This window comes from Canis lupus, chromosome 11 (assembly GCF_048164855.1).
Source record: "Canis lupus baileyi chromosome 11, mCanLup2.hap1, whole genome shotgun sequence".
Lineage (NCBI taxonomy): Eukaryota > Metazoa > Chordata > Mammalia > Carnivora > Canidae > Canis > Canis lupus.
The window spans coordinates 27,756,356-27,774,030 of NC_132848.1; the positions used below are offsets into that span (position 1 = coordinate 27,756,356).

Here is a 17,675-nt window from a genome sequence, read left to right on the forward strand (position 1 = left end):
TCTCAATGACACAGATGACTGGCTCTTGAGACGCTTCTGGATTCACACCCTTGCTTTCCTTTCACAATTGCAAAAGCAAGCAGGCAGTGGCCCGCCCTCACCCCTACCCAACCCCACCTGGCGGAGGATGGTGATGTGAACAGATCATGAGCCAGAGGGAGAGATGAGTCTCGAGGGCCTCGCTTTCGGGAGGTTTGGTCTGTGGCACCCCGGTGAGAGCCAGCCATCTGTGTCACTACCAATTAAACAGTGAAATATCTGTAGTAGGAAGAGAAATCAATTGCTCTCTGACTTCTGCAATCTCATTGTGGAGGAGAAGTGATAATTACCCTCCGCTTTGGTCTCTGGAGGGCACTGCTTGACATTCAGCTCCACAGCTCCAGGCCCAAGCAAACCAGCTCCCTGCTCCCTCTGCCATGGTGTTTAATATGCCACGTAATCCTCCACCCCAAACCCAACTTTGAAATTCCTGGTGCAAATGGAAAATGGGGTTTGAAAAGAAGGACGTCACAGGCTTAGAACCTGGGGAGATAGATTTTGTCAGGAGAGAAAAGTCAATCCCCCCGGCCCACCCAGCAGGTTCCCAGTGTCCTTCACCTGGTTACCCACTGATGTGCAGTGCCCCGGGTGGGGAGAGGTTAATTCGAGGTGGCAGGAGTTTTTAGAAGCTGTCGCAGGCATCATGCTGCAATACTTCTCATCAGGTGTTTGGTTAGCTTAACATCTCCTCCTCTGATATCCTCCCTTGGCATAAGGGCAGGGGGGCAGGGGAGGGTTAGGAAGCCTCAGAACTCTCCTCTGTCATTTACCTTTAATTACACTGCCAGCTTTTCAGATTCTCTGTCTGGATTCCTTAATTAGCATTAGATAGTAAAATAACCAAAGGACTCCACCTTCCCCACGCACTCCAAGGCAGCTCTGCCCAAGACTGCCTGCCAGGGACCAGCACCCCTGGTGTGTCTGGATGACCCAGACTAAAGGATTTTAGTGTGCCCCACAGGCACTTCCAAAATCAACATCCTCTTGGCCACCCTGGCCAGAAGCCCGAGTCTGCTGGTCTCCTCCTCCTCCCCACTGACCACAACCAATTGGTCGCAGAGTCCAACGGGTCCTCTGTGCTCCATTCACCTTCTCTGGGTCAACTCCTTTCTGTTCCCACTGCACTGCTGCTCTCACTCAGGCCCCCTCATCACTTACTGAACTTCTAGAATAGAAGACTCAACTAGTCTCTCCTACTAGTCTCTGTGTTCTCATTCTCCACAGCAGCGATCCCCCCAGACAACAGCCTCATGAACTGGGGGTCCCCAGGGCCCTTGAGAGAGGTCCAAACTCCTTAGCTTGGTATTTGAAGGGCCTTCTGATTGGCCCCTTTCTGCATCTCCAGCTTCATCTTGGGCCAGATCACCTTCGTCCCTTGAATTCAGCTATGCAGAATGACCTACCATTTCCCTAACAAGGGGTTTCTCAACTATGGCACTATTGACCTCTTGGGGTGAGTACTACTTTGCTGGAGGGGAGGGTGGGGGGAGGGCTGTCCTTTGCATTGCAGGCTGTTTAGCAGCATGGCAGTAGCATCACTCCAAGTGGTGACAACCAAACATATCTGTAGGTATGACTGGTAAATGTCTCCTGGGGCAAAATTGCATCACCCTGCCACTCCCTTTTGAGCACCTTTACACACATTGGGTGGTTTTGAGTCCTTTTGTTCCTATTCTTTCTATACCTTATGAAACTCCTATGCAGCTTTCAAGCTCAGCCAAGAATTTCCTGAACTTCTCCCTCCCCAGCAGTGCTTGCCACTCCCTGCTTCCTGCCCACGTTGTATTCCAGGCAAGCGAGAGTCCGTGACATCTTAGTGCAAGTAACATCTGCTGAACAGCTCTGTCCCTCACTGGGCTGTGGGCTCCTAGATGGCAGGGACCACGTGATTTCTATCAGCATCTCCACCCTCAGGGGACATCTCTACACCGAGTCAGTTCTCTGTGTTTGCGGAATGAATGTCTACATGTTGCATTTGTGGGGTGCAGATGGAGCTTTTGTAGTCATCTCTTTTATTTCATTAATGACAAGGCACTAGGGTGGAGGAAAAAAAAATAATACAGCAAGATTCCTGGTAAGATCCTCTTGCTGGAAGGCAGAGTTAATGTTCTTCCTCAAGGGTGCACAGAAGGGAAAAGAAGTGGGTGCCTTTTTAAGACTGCCACCTGAGCGACAGCTCAAAGGTCTGGTCTGTCTCTGTTCTACCCACCTAATATCTTAAAGGAGCAGCCAGCTCGTACATGAGGACAGTACTTAACCAAAGTACATCAGGCCAGGAGGCAGGGCTGCTAGCAGCACATAGGGCAAGCACCTTTGTGCAAATTGCAAAAGGGAGGTCGTCCTCCCTGTGACGGGCTGCATGTCAGCCCCACAAAGCCTCCCGGCTGTGCCTGCGTGCAGGGCATAGGCTGCACCTGAGCACTTAGCCCCTGCACTGAAGGACATTCCAGACTCCCGAAATCTCAGAAGTAAAAGGCAACTTCACAGCTGGAACCCAGCCCCAAGGTTAATTTACTCTGTTGGGCACAGGTGAGACTAAAGCTTGGCCTTCTGACCCCAGTCCTGAGCTTCCCTATAGCATCACCAACCCATCATCACCCACCAACCCCCGTCACACCCCTACCCCCCAGTGATGGGGACAGGGCAGCTCTGGGCAGGGATCTTCTCTGGCGAGGACCCCAGCCCACTTCTGGTCACACAAAACCAGGATGCTTCAGTAGAGCAGGACAATACCACTTTCTCCTTCACAGTTTCCCTGGCTCTGCTGACGTGGAGCTGTGTGCACTGGGGCAGGTGTGGCTGTCCTTGCTGGCAAAGATCCACCCCTTCCTCCCTCTGCTCTGTGGGAGCAGGAAGGGGCCACAGGCCAAGCCTGTTCACTGCAAGGGTGCTGATAGTCACATCTTTCTGGGGAGGAAGGGAAGAAAGCCCACCAAGGTACAGCAGTGGTTCCAGTCCCTGCTTCCTGGTAATGACGTATGTGAGCTTGGAGCCCTGACATTTACTTCCCAGGGCTGTTGGGAGGTTCAGATGAGGTCATGCTCATGGAATCCCACGAAAAAGCTGTACGGTTATAAGGGGCCATTAACAGGGCCCCTTCATAGGTAAATGGGGCTAACAACCCACACTGTGAGCCCTAAAGTTCCTCAGGGTAGGGAGGGCAGCAGCTGGCCACCTATCTGGCAGCCCAGGACAGTCAGTGTGCCTGGGACCAGAGAGCAGCCCTTACCTTTCCCTTGGACGGTAGTGCTGGGTCAGCCAGTCAGGAGTCTCCTCTTATCTACCCAGAGAGAGATCAAGGTCTATAGGGCAGTGGCTGTCAAACTCCAGCGTATAAAGAATCATTCAGGGTGGGCTGGGGATGGGGGTGTGTGCTTATTGAACGTGCAGATTCAAGAGCCCCATCTGCAGAGATTCTGATCTAGCAAGTCCTTAAATAATGCATTTCAGCAATACCTTTTCCCCCAGGTGATCTGAATGCAGGTGGTGGATGGGTCATGCTTCGAGTTCTGACTGGTAGTTGCAAGAGAATACACTCTCTGGAAGCAGACAGTCTTACTGGCTGTATGGCCTTGAGTGAGTCATTTAATTACTTTTTTATTAAATATTTTATTTATTTATTTGAGAGAGTAAGAGAGTACAAGCAGGGGGAGGGGCAGAGGGAGAGGGAGAAGCAGGCTTCCTGATGAGCAGGGACCCCAATGTGGGGCTGATTCCCAGGGCCCCAAGATCATGACCTGAGCTAAAGGTAGACACTCAACTGACTGAGCCCCCCAGGCACCTCTAGAGTGAGTCACTTAATCTAAGGCCCAGTTTCCTCAAATGGGGAGGTGATGCCTTCACAGAGAAGTTCCGGGTTTGAAGTGAGACGATGCAGGCGGCGCAGGAGCACGGGGCTTGGCCTGGTGTGAGCAGTGCCCATCTTCTCTCCTAGAGACTGAACGCAGGACGAAAGGGCCAGCACTTCAGGGGAGGGGCGACAAGAGACGGAGTCGGAGAGAGCCAGTGAGGGGGCGCCACGCTCCCAGGGAGCCAGCTGCTGGGACCGCCCGCAGGCTCAGACATCAAGGTGGAGATGTTTCTCCTTTGTTCAGTACCATGCCCGGCAGGCCCAGCCTGGGGTGGTGATTAAAGCCTAGACAACACTACACTTACAGAAAGGTCAGAACTTGAACTAATTAAAGGGAAGGGCAGCTCAATTAAGTGGAGAGTCTGTAGGATGCACTGTTCCTCGAGCGATGCTGGGTGTCTGTAGCTGCACATGGGCAGCTGGATGGCGGTGAGCAAACAGCTGCCTGAGTAGAGAGGACCCCGAGGTGGCCCTGGGAACCTCACCGGCACAGCTGTTAGTGGAGCCCAGCAAGGTGCTGCCAGAGGATGGAAACAACTCATCTGGGGGGAGGGGGGGGGACTCTCAGCGCCCTGGGCACACCAGACTCACTTTCGTCATCAAGACTGCAGCAGGCTCCATCTGAATTATCACCAATTCTGCACAGGTAGGGTGGGAACAACTGGATGAGAAACCTTTATGCTATGCTTTCTGATTCCGCTCCCTGGGGTAAAAGGGAGAGGAGAGCCAACAGGGGAGGTCGGCACAGCCCCCCTGGAGAGGACACCCACGGAACACTGCCTGGCCCTGCCCCCATCCCCTTTGAGACGTCCCACCCTGGGCTCCAGATTCATTCTGCTAGACCCCTCGTCCAAGAGTGTATTGCAGTGAGGAAAGCTGACTTTGGAGTCAGGGATCCCACGCTGGCGGGAAGACCTCTGGATTCTACCTGTAAACTGAAGCTGCCTCACGGTCCCATGAGGAAGCACAGAAATGCAGTAGAGTCTGCTAGGAACCTGGTACGGTGGCTGCCCTCTGATGCTCAGCATTAGCTTGATGGGATACCAGCTCACGCAGTCCCAATTGTTAGGAGCAAGTTGGACAGTTAGGTGGTCAGGGCCAGGGTCCCCGACAAGAAAATACAGAGTCAGGTCAGCTAAGATAAAACAGCACTAACATCCTGCGCTGCAGCTTAGACACGACTGCACTGCTTTGCAGCCCTTGCAGAAGTGACTTCTGCAAAACGTCCTAAGATAAGACAACTACATAGCATTTGTCACCATCATGGGCAAGGGGCAGTTAGGACATAAGCCCCCAGATGTCAGCAAAAACAAACCTTTCAGTGCACAGACATTAACCTAAAAGGTAGACAGATATGTGACCCTGTTGGGCACGACTCAGCACACTCTGGTTGCTTAAGAAAGTTCCACAAAAGAGTTCATAAAACCCCCTAAACATAGGAACTCTGAGGGCAACCCTCTCGGGCCCCCCTCCCTCTCTGAGAGCTTTGTTTTTGCTTTTTGTTTTTTTTATTTTTTAGATTTTATTTATTTGAGAGAGAGCGAGAGCAAGAGAGCACAAGTAGGGGGAACAGCACAAGAGGGAGAGGGAAAAGGAGAAGCAGACTCTCTGCTAAGCAGGAAGCCCAATATAGTTTAGCATCTGAAGGCAGACGCTCAACTGACTGAGCCACCCAGGGGTCCCCTGTCTGGAAGCTTTGTACTTTTGCTCAGTAAACTTGGCCCTGCTACCCACCACTCTTCATCTGCTCTAGCTCTTCATTTTTCAAAGTGGCATGACCAAGAGCTGCGGGCACTAAAGGCAGAGAAATCCTGCAACACAATCCCTCTCCCTCTTGGCAGGCAGACCCAGCAACACAATCCCAAACATGTCATTCCCCTGCTCAAACACACTGACCCCAGGCTGCCTACAGAATCCAGCCTTTAGCCCAGCTGAAGACCCTCCCTGTGCTTCCAATAAACTCGTACCACAGGAATCACTCTGTGTTCTCCAAACACACCAGCAGGCCCCCAGCCTTGACCTCATGCCCTAAATCATGCTGCGACCACCCTATCCTTGGGGTGATGGGTGCCCTTTCTCTGTAGAGGGCCTTATTTCACTCTTCCCAGAGGGTGTCCCAGGATCCTTCTCTGTCCCCTGCCCTTAGGGCAGTCTGTGCCCTTCCCAGGATGCTCAACTGCTCAGGCCTGTGTCAGTCCTGAGCACTGGAGTGGGGCAGGGGGAGAGCAGGGACCTGTCATTCCCTCCTATCCAGAGCCTGACCTGCTATAAATGTTCTAAAAACACCTCTGCAGTAGGGGGCTTCCCTCGGGATGCTAAGGACACAGTTTGGTCCAGAGCCCTGGCCCACCAAGAAGGCAGAGCCAAGACCAGTGGAGTCCTGCTCTGCTCAGAGGCCAGGTTGCCCCCATTCCACCAGCAGGGCATCTGTGCTTTGTCAGCTGAGGCTCCCCAGCTGTCTATGGCCATGTTACATTGTTTCAAGCTAATTAGACATCATTAAACACTAGGATCCTGGGATGCCCATGATGCAGGGGTAGCCACAGGAGCCTAATCCCACCCCAGCCAGGCTGCTTCCTCTCCCAGACCACTTGGTCTCTGTTCCTGACCCTGCAAGGTCATGTTTCCCTCCCGTGTGCCACTGGGACTCACTCTCTGTTGATCTGACCCTGTGAGGCTGTCACCCTCTTGACACTCATACCCCAAAATAGGCTGATGAAGGGGACAATATGTAAGAAACCCAGGCTAGCTCTCCAGAGAAGGAAAGCAGATCGTACCCACGTGAGCAAGGTCAACTAATTTAGCCGCGAAGAACCATATGTGACCCGCTAGGGAGTAAGCATAGCAATTCTTTTTAAGATCCTAGGCCAGCTTTTCCTTGCCCCACGGAGGGCTTCTGGGATGATTTCCCTGCACTAAGTTGGTGTTAATTAGTGAAAATTATCTAATGCAAGCTCATTTTAACATTAGCTTAAAGCTAAACATAATTAGGAAGATAAATCAGCTGCTAAAAAAAAATTAAATGATACACAGATGATTTTTAGGATCAGCTGCTGGTCTGGGTTACTGGCCTGGTGTTGGGAACACTATACAATACACAGGCAGAGCAAGGCAAGACTCGGAAAGTACCTACTGAGGTATTTCTTTTTTTTTTTTTTTAATTTTTATTTATTTATGATAGTCACAGAGAGAGAGAGAGAGAGAGAGAGAGAAGCAGAGACATAGGCAGAGGGAGAAGCAGGCTCCATGCACCAAGAGCCCGACGTGGGATTCGATCCCAGGTCTCCAGGATCGCGCCCTGGGCCAAAGGCAGGCGCTAAACCGCTGTGCCACCCAGGGATCCCTACTGAGGTATTTCTTGATTGATTCACCAGGGCAAGACAACTGGGGTTGGCAGTGACCCGGGAGGTTCTAAGAAGCAGAAAGGATAACTCTTAGATCCTCAGAAAGGATAACTGCCAAGTGATGCTACCTGGGAGGGTTTCCCCAGAGAGGAGAGTGCAGGGAGGAGTGTGGTTGGGGAAGGTGGTCTGGAGAGCACTGGGGTGCAGCAAATAAAGTGAATAAAGTAAATTCTCATCCTCTGTGGCCTCTGGCCTTACATGGCCCCCTCGCCCTCCTTCCCACACTGGCTGCTTCAGCTGTCAATTCCTGGGAGGCCTCTGCTCTCCTGGAACTCCGTGGGAATCAGACTCAGTTCCATGCAGCTCCACTAGTAACCAGAGGTGTGACCCTGTCCCCTCTGAACTTGTTTCCTTGTCTGTAAAACGGAAGGTTGCTGATTTGTTGTGGAAATGAAATGAAATAATATATTCTAAAAGGGCTGGCACCTGTGTATGTCTGGCACTGAAGTGCTAAGAACAGCCATTGACCCCCTCCCCCAAATGCCCTGCCTCCTTCAGACTTAGGCCTTCTTTTTACCTCTATTAGACTCAAGGTCAGGCTCCATATTTCATTCCGCTGTATATTTCTCGAACTGGGCACATAGTAGGTCCCCAACACCATGTTAAATGAATGAACACATATGTGGCATCTCCAGGGAAGAGAAGGGGGAATAAAGAACACTCAGAGTCTGTCCTCTGGGACCCACCAAAAGGTTAAAGAACCCTGAGCCCTGCCACTGCCCCAAGCATTTGCTGACTCACTGCTAGAAGAGAGAACAAAAAGAATACTTATCCAGAGCCTGCCACATGCCCAGGCAGTACTTCGAGGGGCCCAACAGAAAGATGACCACCACACAAGCTGTGCAGGGCGGAGCTTACAGATTATTGGAAACTTGGTCCAGGGAGACTAATAATTAGTAAAGCATAGGCTCTAACCCAGGGCTAAGATTATGCGATCACTAGCAAGTCCACAGACTCCACAGATTTCAGAGAAGGAAAAACAAAACCAGACAAGGCAGCAGCAGCTCCAGGTGAAGCTGACTGGTCATAGCACCCGGGGTGGTGAGGTGCGGTGGGGGAAGGATCTAGCAGGGGTCACTGGAGTGAGTCAGGCCGGTGGGGGCTGCTCAGGCCGGTGCCAGGAGTGCAGGCAGGCAGGCAGGCAGGCAGGCAGCCAGGACTCTGCCCTGCTCCCCACCTCCCCCCATCCCCCAGACTGGAATCCTGCCCAAGAACAGGCTCTGCCTTATACACTCTGAGAAAAGGGAGGTGGATCTGGCCACCAGCCAAGGTGAGGCAGCATCCTAGGGGCTGAGAGTATGGAAGGACTAGGGGGGTGGCTGGGAATCCCAGCAAGGCCTCAGCTGCTCAGTGAGGTCACAAGCCCCAGGGGGGCCAGAGCGTGGCCATTAAGAGGACAGCGTAGGTCCCTGGAAGCTACCTGCACTCAGTTTCCAGGTGACACCTGCCCCAATGTCTCCAAGTAGAATCTTCTCACCTAGTCGGCACAGATCAGAGCAGCTAGCAGCCCTGTACTTGTCTGTCTCCAAACTAGTCTGTGACCTTCCCAGAGCCTGGCTGGCAACAAATACACCTTTTTTCTCTAAGTTTCAGAAGGAAGAGGTGGCCCCAGAGGACAATCCCCAAGGGTAATGGCATTTGTAGCAGAAGCACAGAAGCCTTGAACTCCGACCCGGGTGGAATCCCAGCTAGCTTCTTATGAATTCTATGACCTTGTGCTTTCTCTGAGCCTCTGGGAAAACAGTGCATCCCTTGTGAGGGGCTGAGGATTGGATTAATTAAAGGAAACAGCATAGCGCCCATCTTTCTTTTTTTTTTTAATTTTTTTTGTATTTATTTATGATAGTCACACACAGAGAGAGAGGCAGAGGCACAGGCAGAGGGAGAAGCAGGCTCCATGCACCAGGAGCCCGACGTGGGATTCGATCCCCGGTGTCGAGGATCGCGCCTTGGGCCAAAGGCAGGCGCTAAACCGCTGCGCCACCCAGGGATCCCAGCGCCCATCTTTCAACCACGTTAGCCCCTCTTCATAGAAATCCGTTTTATCTGCATACATTACTCATCTTTTTCAAAGAGCTGTCTCCCAGTCTTGCTTTAGAGCCTCAGCAGACTCGTGAAAGAAAGCAAGAAAGCAAGAATTATCCCCATTTACTGATGCAGAGATGACGCCTGAGGCAGGGTCACCAAGTGGGTGAGGACAGAGACAATCTGAGCAAGAATGAGGACACCTAGGCTCCCAGCTCCCAACTGTGTACTCTTCCTTCCTTTGGCAGTAGCCTGGTCGGGAGACCACAACCCAACAAACCTGGATCTGCTCCCCATGAAACCAAGAGAAGGTCATGAAGAAGGTACCCCTTTATTGAGGCCCCATCGTTGATGTTTGAGCTCCCTGGGAAACACCCATCCTCAGAGTTTCAGGGACTCAGTGTCAGATTTTAGAGGAACTAAGCCAGGCCTCTTTCTCCTCCAGAGAGAAGCACGGTTGGTCTTCCTACGCCCCACTGCCCAACTCTGAAAGCTCTAGTTCCTGAGGATATTTCCAGACTGCCCTCAGGCTCTTTGGGCTGGGCTTTGCAGCCAGTCAGGCCCTTCTGAATGACTGTGTGAGGGGAACACCCTTGGGGATGCCCAGTTTAGGAACTGGGACACCTCTATGCCTTCCTGTCTTGTCTCTGCCCATGGCAGATCTTAGAGAAGATCTGTGGCTGCCTATTCAGATCCCATAGCCCTGCAGACAGTGGAGACAGGCAGACAGCTGCTCTGACAAACAGCTACCACCAAAGCAAGGCCAACAGGTAAATGCAGTGGGATTGGTGGGAGGGGTGGAGGGTAGTGGGCAGCTGGTCTTCTCTCACAAGGAAGAAAAAGGAAATACACCTGCATAGGGTCCCCAGCCCCAACAATGGGAAGTGACTCCTAACTCTCCTAATTCATTTCCTGGACGTGGCATCCCTACTTCCTGGGAGGAAATTCGGCCACATTCCCTCCCCTGCTCTGAAAGAAGGCTGAGAAGGCAGCAGGTACTTTCCAGAACAATTGACATTTGTGGGCTACATTCTTGGTATCCTTAGTTTTCATACATAGTTTCCTCCTTGTTTTGTTTTTAAAGATTTTATTTATTTATTTGACAGAGAGAGAGAGAGAATTAAGCAGGGGGAGCAGTAAGCAGAGGGAGAAGGAGAAGAAGGCTCCTCACTGAGCAGGGAGCCTGATGCAGAGCTCGATCCCAAGATCCTGGGATCATGACCTCAGCTGAAGGCAGACACTTAACCAACTAAGCCACCCAGGTGCCCCTCCTCATCCTTGTTTTTTAAAACCATCCAGAAATCTAGGGATCATCCTCCCATTTTGCAGATCAGGAGCCTCAGAGAAGGAAGTGCTTTACCCAAAGGAACACAGCTATTGAGTGGCCAGATCTAGACAGAAACCAAGATCTTTCGATTTAAAGGTCTTTCAAGGCCTGTGCTTGACCTTGACATGAAGCTGGGTCTCCATTGCTCTGAAATTCTGGCTCCTAGGATCAGTGATTGAGCATAAAGGAGAGACGCTTAGAATCCAACAGCCAAAGAGCTCGGGGCTTGGCAGGGGTGCCGGGACAGGCTGGGGCAAGATCCCGGAAGGGCTGTGCTCAGTCCTTGGAGCTGCAGCTGCACCATAATCCACCAGCCTCAGTGGGACAAGGACTCTGGAACTGCCCTGTGCCTCTGTAACAAAGTCTGTGTGGGATGGTTACTCGTGTAGAGAAGAAGGGTTAGGTGGATCAGACTTCTTTTTGTTTTTTTATCTACCTCATGCCAATATCCCAGTGCCCAGCATGGGGCCCAGTACAGAGACAGGGCTTGGCACTATTTGCTGGATGTCCTTGAACGAGGGAAGCGCTGATCGAGGCTAATAGAGGAAGACTAGCTTTACTTAGTGGCAAACAGCCACCTGCAAGGTGTGTCTCCTGGCATGGTGAGCCAGAGACCCCAAGACTTTGCCTTACCCCCTGGGCACATGTTCCCCAGGTGTTCACCCCCATCAACTCTCCAGACCTCTAACCATGCCTCCTGCTCTGCTGCTTTTCCCCAAACCCTTTTGCAGTTTGTTACAATGGGGATGAAAGGAATCTCCTGGGTAACACGCAGTTCAACAGGGGACTTCTCCAGACACTTGCTTCTCTACAGGGATGGAAAGAGATGGATGGCCAATCGGAGACAGTTTCCAACCCTTTATACAAATACTGACTGCCTGTGACCACTGGGGCCCTGTAAAGGAGACTCAGAGGATATGGTGGGGTCTCATTCCTCTAAAGCTGCTAGTCCCTGAGGATAAAACGAGCTCTCCCAAAGTGAGCTGTGTGTCAGGCACAAACCTGGAACAAACAAGGGGCCATGTCTGACAACAAAAAGGTGGCTTTTTTTAATTTTAATTTTTATTTTTTTAGAATAAGCTCAGGGATGGGGGAGGTGTGGAGTTTCGGGGAGAGGGCAGAGGAAGGGAGAGAATCTTAAGCAGGTTCCATGCCCAGTGCAGAGTCTCACATGGGGCTTGATCTCACGAGCCTGAGATGATGATCCAAGCTGAAATCAAGAGTCAGATGCTTTTTTTTTTAAGAGTCAGATGCTTAACTGGCTCCCAGGTGCCTCCCAAAATGGTCACTTTTGAATTGAAAATTTGATAAAGTGCCAAGGAAGAGACAGCACCTGAGCTGGGTCCTGAAAGAAAGGAGACAAAGCCATCAGCAGGCAGGCAGGGGTAGGGCCAGGCCTGTTACATGCTCGTCTGTCTCCCATTAGCCAGGCAGGTCTGGCTGCAACAGGAGTGAAGAGCTCCTGGCTCATCAAAACTGCCTGGTCTACCAGCCTGCCTCTCTTGGGTTCTGTCTGTAATCTTCTGTCTGTCTATAGTCATTGGTAATTCTGACCACAGACCTGGAGAGGCTATAAAATCTCTTTGTCTTTGGTCTAAAGACAAGCCATTTCACCCTTTAGGACCTCAGATGACTCCCTGCAGAAATGAAGATAATACTCTGCCTCATGTGATGATTGAGTCTCAAAGGACACAAGGCACTCACTGTGTGGTTGGCAGTGAAGTGCATTTGGGTGTGAGGCCCAGGAGTGCGAGGTCAAGGGTCAGTCAATGAGGTAGGGGGCCAGTAAATTTTCTATTCTGTAGGCAACCTCTCTAAACCCATGGAGGAGCCTCAAAAACAGATGCCACCAGGCACAGGGTGGAGATGCAAAGATGGGTGGAGGCTTGGTGCAATCTCAGCCTTCCTGTTGCGTTTGGACATGCTTGTGGCCAGATCCTCAGCGTCAAAGGGCCTTCCCTAACCTGGGTCTGGGTTAATGCCCCTGCTGCTATGCCCTCTGTCAGGCACTTAGCATATTCTAATGATGCTTTAGTAGATTAGCTGGCTACTCAAGAGCAGGGGTGTGTTTTATATGCCTGTTTTCTGCTAATGTGCTTAGCACACAGTAACGCTGAAATATCTGTCCAGTGACCAGATGAACATGCTCCTTCCAAATCACGAGCCCACCCAAACTGCAGCCGTTTGGTCCTCTCCCTCTGCTCCTGTACATAAGAACCCAAAATTTCCCAGTCTACACATGGTCTGGCTTGAGGTCTCTCCTGGCCCTCTGCAGTCAGTGACCTGAGCAGCCGCAGTAGCCACCTCCCCTGGTCATCTCTGTCAGCATGAGACAGGCCAGGAACTCATTTCTTGGTCCCTGAAGACACCTTTTCTGCCTGCAGCTAGCTTACACAAAGTCCATCATTCAGTGACACTAAAATAAGCAGATCATTCAAGGGGGAAAAGGCAGCAGGAAAAAACTGCACCCCACAAGTAAACATGGCCAAGTGTCTAAATGCCAGCTAGCCAGCACAGCCAGCAGAGCCAGTGCAGCCACAAGGGCCTTCCGCCATCCACAGAGGCCTAGAAACACACACAACTGGCCGCTTTGGAGGCCTTCCTCCCAGTCCACCAGGTCCCACCTCTACACCTGCTGGCCTGTCTCTTCAGTGCCCTCTGCCTCCCCTCACCCTCAATCAGATTTTCTTTTAGATTTTATTTATTTATTCATGAGAGACAGAAAGAGAGGCAGAGACACAGGCAGAGGGAGAAGCAGGCTCCCTGCAGGGAGCCTGATGCAGAACTCGATCCTAGGACCCCTGGGATCACATCCTGAGCCAAACGCAGATGCTCAGCCACTGAGCCACCCAGGTGTCCCTAGATTTTCAAACTGTCTCCTAGTTAGGCTCCCTTCTCTCGATCCAAGGCCAGGTGGGAAGCCCTCACAGGTCTGTGGCAGTGGGTAAAGTCCTGCCTACTCCCCTGTGCCTCAGTTTTCTGTTTGTCATTCAGGAATAAAGACAATAGAGCCTCATGAAGGTCTTCTGAAGATGAAATGAGATAAACTACGAACTCTCCGGGATGCAGCTGGATGGGTGCATGTCCTTTTGCCTCCTACCACAGCCCCTCATCTCAGCACAGAAACCATCTCAGCCTGCCTTACCTGGCCTCGCAGCCAGGCCGCAGCAGGCCAACTACTTCCCCTGCAGACAAAGGAAACTCCCTCAAGGCATCAGGGTGAAAAGGAAGGGGGAAAGTGTAGAGGAACAGCTGTGGAAGGTTGCTTACCAGCCGAACAAGCTGGGGGAGTCAGGAGCAGATGGAGGTAAAAGGGTGTAGCCTCTAGAGCAGAAGCGAGGGGTCTGGGTCTTTCCATCACCAACCATGTGATCTTCAGGCAAACTCCCTTCCTCCTCTGTCCCTCAGTTGTGACCTGTGAAACAGGTCAACCTCTCTGTCCTGCCTACTTCATGGGGTCTCTGAGAAGAAGGTGCTGTAGAGACTTGAGTGACAGTGGGGCCCCCAGAGGCCTGGGAGTTAAGGGGTCATAGATAGGTTCAGAAGCTGCCTCTGATAGGGTGTGCTCACCTGCTCTAGACTCAGTGTTAGGATGCTCGCACCAGGCCCCACCTAGTACTTAGCTTCCACCACCATAGCTCTTTCCTCCTGCCAAAGCTGCTTGCTGTTTTGTTTTTTTAAATATTTTATTTATTTATTTTGAGAGAGCAGAAGTGGGGGTGGGGAGACAGAGGGAGAGGGAGAAGCAGACTCCCTGCTGAGGGGCTTGATCCCAGGACCTGAGATCATGACCTGGGCCAAATGCAGCCTGCCTACTTAACTGACTGAGCCACCCAGGCGCACCCAGACACCCCCATAGCACTTGCTATTCTGAAGGAAAAAAAATCTCTTGCTCCTGTTCCCAAGTCTCTTAATGGAAAAACCACCCATTCCAGTTTCCTTCTCTTTCCCCTTTCAACTCTGCAATTCACCTCCCCCAGGAAGCCCTCCCAGATTAGGTTAAAAAAAAAAAAAAACAACAACAACAACGCTTTTCCTTACTTTTCCTTCCAGTGTCTCCCCCAGTATCTGAGTTAATTAACTCTTGGAGGGCAAAACCCACAACTTATGTGCTTCTATGGCCGGCGCCTGGCACATAGTGGGCACTTAGGAAATAACTACTAGCTCAATATGTACACATTGGATTTGTTCACAATTGTTAAAGTTTCTATTGTTAAACATTTAAAGAGTGAAGAACTTTACATTCCACAGGAGACTCCTGACATCCCACATGGGACTGGCAGCCTCTGTGGGCAGGGGTCCTGTCTCTTCTTTTCTTTTAACAGGGACACAAAATCTGTACCCCAGGTTGTGACCAAGCTAGCTCCATTCACCCCCCTCGGTTTAGTCCTGGGGCACTACCATCAGAGAGCAGGGCAGGACAGCACAGTGGTTAAGGGCAAGGACTTTGGCTTTCGAATCTTGGCACAGCCACTTACTAGTTGTGTGACCTTTGGCAAGTAACTGTTCAGAATAAAAAATAAGGCAAATCCCCATCTCACCTAGTTGTTGTGAAAAGCAAGAGAGAAAATGAAAGCAAATTACTAGCATTGGGCCTGGCACCCAGGAAGCACTAACGAACCAAGGCTTTGAGGATTGCATCGTGAGACCTGACCTCTTGCTCCAGCTGAACAGCATTTACAGTACTATTATCCTTTGTCCTTTCTCCTCCTCTTCTCACACTTGCCTTTCTCTTTTGCAGGATGCAATATACAAAGAAAGCTCAGGCAAATTAGGAGGAACTTCTTACCGGGGGAGGAGGGCATTTGGACAGTGAAAAGTTCATTCTTCCTTCTGGCAGCCGATCTAGCCAACAACCTGCATCATCCCTTCCAGGAAAAGGAGCGTCACCACTGGTCTTTCTAGATTAGTCTTTCCTCCCAGGCCACTTCAGCCTCAAGGGGTAACAGGACTCAACCACATCCATCCAGTTAAATTAGAAGGGTGGGTCCAAGCCACTCCTGTTGTATACTCTGAACTGGGCACAAAAGATTGCTGGTGTTCCTCAAATATCTGTGCACGGAAGCCAGATTTAACTAACAGAACTAGAGAATGCTCCATTAAATTTGAATTTCAGATGAACAACACACATCTTAGTATCAGTATGCCCCATGCAATATTTGAGGCATACAGATACTAAAAATTATTTGTTGTCTGAAATTCAAATTTAATGGAATGTCCCATTTTTTATCTGACAACTCTACCCAGGTGCCCCTACCCAAGGGCAGAGAGTAAAGATTAAACTCTTCTCCCTGCCCCACAACCTACTGGCCCATCAGTATTCCAACCAGCTACTGTGGAAACATCCCCTCTTGAGGTCAGCCCCCAAGCAGAGTAGACACAGTGCGAGCTTTCTCACACTGCACCCGCACCCTGCCCCAGCTGTTTTTTTTTTTTTTTAAAGTTTTATTTATTTATTCATGATAGACAGAGAGAGAGGGGGGGGCGGGGCAGAGACACAGGCAGAGGGAGAAGCAGGCTCCATGCAGGGAGTCCAACGTAGGACTCGATCCCTGGTCTCCAGGATCCTGCCCTGGGCCAAAGGCAGGTGCTCAACCACCCCGTCACCCAGGGTTCCCTGCCCCGGCTGTTGATTCCAGTTATGTGCCTTGTCAAAGTGGCCAGCACAGAGCCAAGCCCATAGCGGGTGCTCAAAATAGTTCTTCATTCACTCTAGGCTGCTTGACTTCTAGTACTGGCCCCCAAGGGGGTGTGAATGCCAGCCCAGTCTTGACTCTGGGGGCCTCCTAACGAACAGCTCGGCTGGGGTAGGGAAGTCCCAGCACCCAGTTCTTGGGGCTGATTGAGAACCAAATGAGAATATCGCTTGGGATCTGTTGTGTAAATCCCTGGGCCGCCCATGGGTTGTCATCAAGACCTCTGAGTGGCCCATTTTGCCACAAGGCCCCACAGCCCCCTTCTCCCTACAAGAGACTAACTTGTCAAGGAAATAGAAGCCCAGAGCGGAGGAAAGCCAGCCCTCCGGACACTGTAATAATGACAAACTGTCCACCACCTTGTAATTCGCCAAACACATTCCCATCCATCCTCTGTAGAGGCCTCACCAGCCCCTCGACCCGAGGGAGGGTTCTGGGCCCATTTTCCAGAGCGGCCCGGGGTAGTCCTGCCCCAGGCCCTGCCTCGGAGGTGGGGCCGGGTCCCAGGCGCTGCCGGTGGGGGTCGCACAGGTCTGGGGTGGGGGCCTACCTTCTGGGCCTCTTGGATCATCTGCCTGACCACCTGCTTGAGGTGGGGCGCCTTCTCCTCCTTGGGGGGGTGGGTGAAGACGGTGATGCGGCTCACGCCGCGGTAGACGCCGGTGTCGGTCCAGCCCAGGTCCAGCGGGGGCACCTCGGTGTCGGAGCGGTCGGGCCAGTAGGCCAGGGACTCGCAGGGCTCGGGCTCGGCCTGCGCCGACGCTTTGGCCTTGGCCTTGCTCTTGCCGCGGGCGGCGGCGGCGGCGGCGGCGGCGGCCTCGTAGGGGCTCCAGGCGGCGCGGAGGGCCTGCTGCTCCTGGCTGGAGAGGAAGCCCCGCAGCTGCTCCTTCTGGACCAGCTCGCGGTAGGCCTGCTCGCCGCCGCCCAGCAGCGCCTCCAGTGCGGCCCGCCGCCGCTCGCAGTAGTAGAAGGCGGCCTGCGCCTCGGTCACCCTCTCGTTCACGTGCGCCTCGTCCAGGCAGCTCAGCTGGGACTCGGCCATGGCGCTGCGGCCGCCGGTCCCGGCCCCGGCCGCAGCCCCGGTCGCCCCGCCGCACCTGGAGCCGAGGGGCGGGGCGCCTCACCTGGCCGCGAGGCCGGCCAATCCGCGCGGGCCGGGGCGCGGGCGCGGCCGTCGGGCGGGGGGCGGGGGCTCGGGCCTGCGGGGCGGGCGGGGGGCGGGCGCCCTCGGGCGGGCAGGAACTCGCGGGGGAGGCACCAGAGGCCACCTAACCCCCACCGCCGCCGCCGCCTGGCCGGGCGCGACCCGCAGCAGGTGCGCGCTCATCTTCTCC

At 52.5% G+C, this 17,675-nt stretch overlaps 1 protein-coding gene and 1 long non-coding RNA gene across 2 annotated transcripts in view; one reads left to right on the top strand and one right to left on the bottom strand.

Annotated features, from left to right (window-relative positions):
• Positions 1–17,414, bottom strand: part of FAM83F (family with sequence similarity 83 member F) — a 34,383-nt gene extending 16,969 nt beyond the window's left edge. The window contains exon 1 of the mRNA XM_072843869.1: positions 16,892–17,414. Within this exon, the coding sequence (XP_072699970.1) occupies positions 16,892–17,383 (492 nt within the window). The 5' untranslated portion in view covers positions 17,384–17,414. The remainder of the gene's footprint in view (positions 1–16,891) is intronic.
• Positions 1,163–9,089, top strand: LOC140642796 (uncharacterized). The gene is made up of 3 exons (XR_012039198.1): positions 1,163–1,492; positions 3,508–3,615; positions 8,881–9,089. It is a non-coding gene; the product is annotated as an uncharacterized lncRNA (long non-coding RNA).
• Positions 17,415–17,675: the final 261 nt, after the last annotated feature.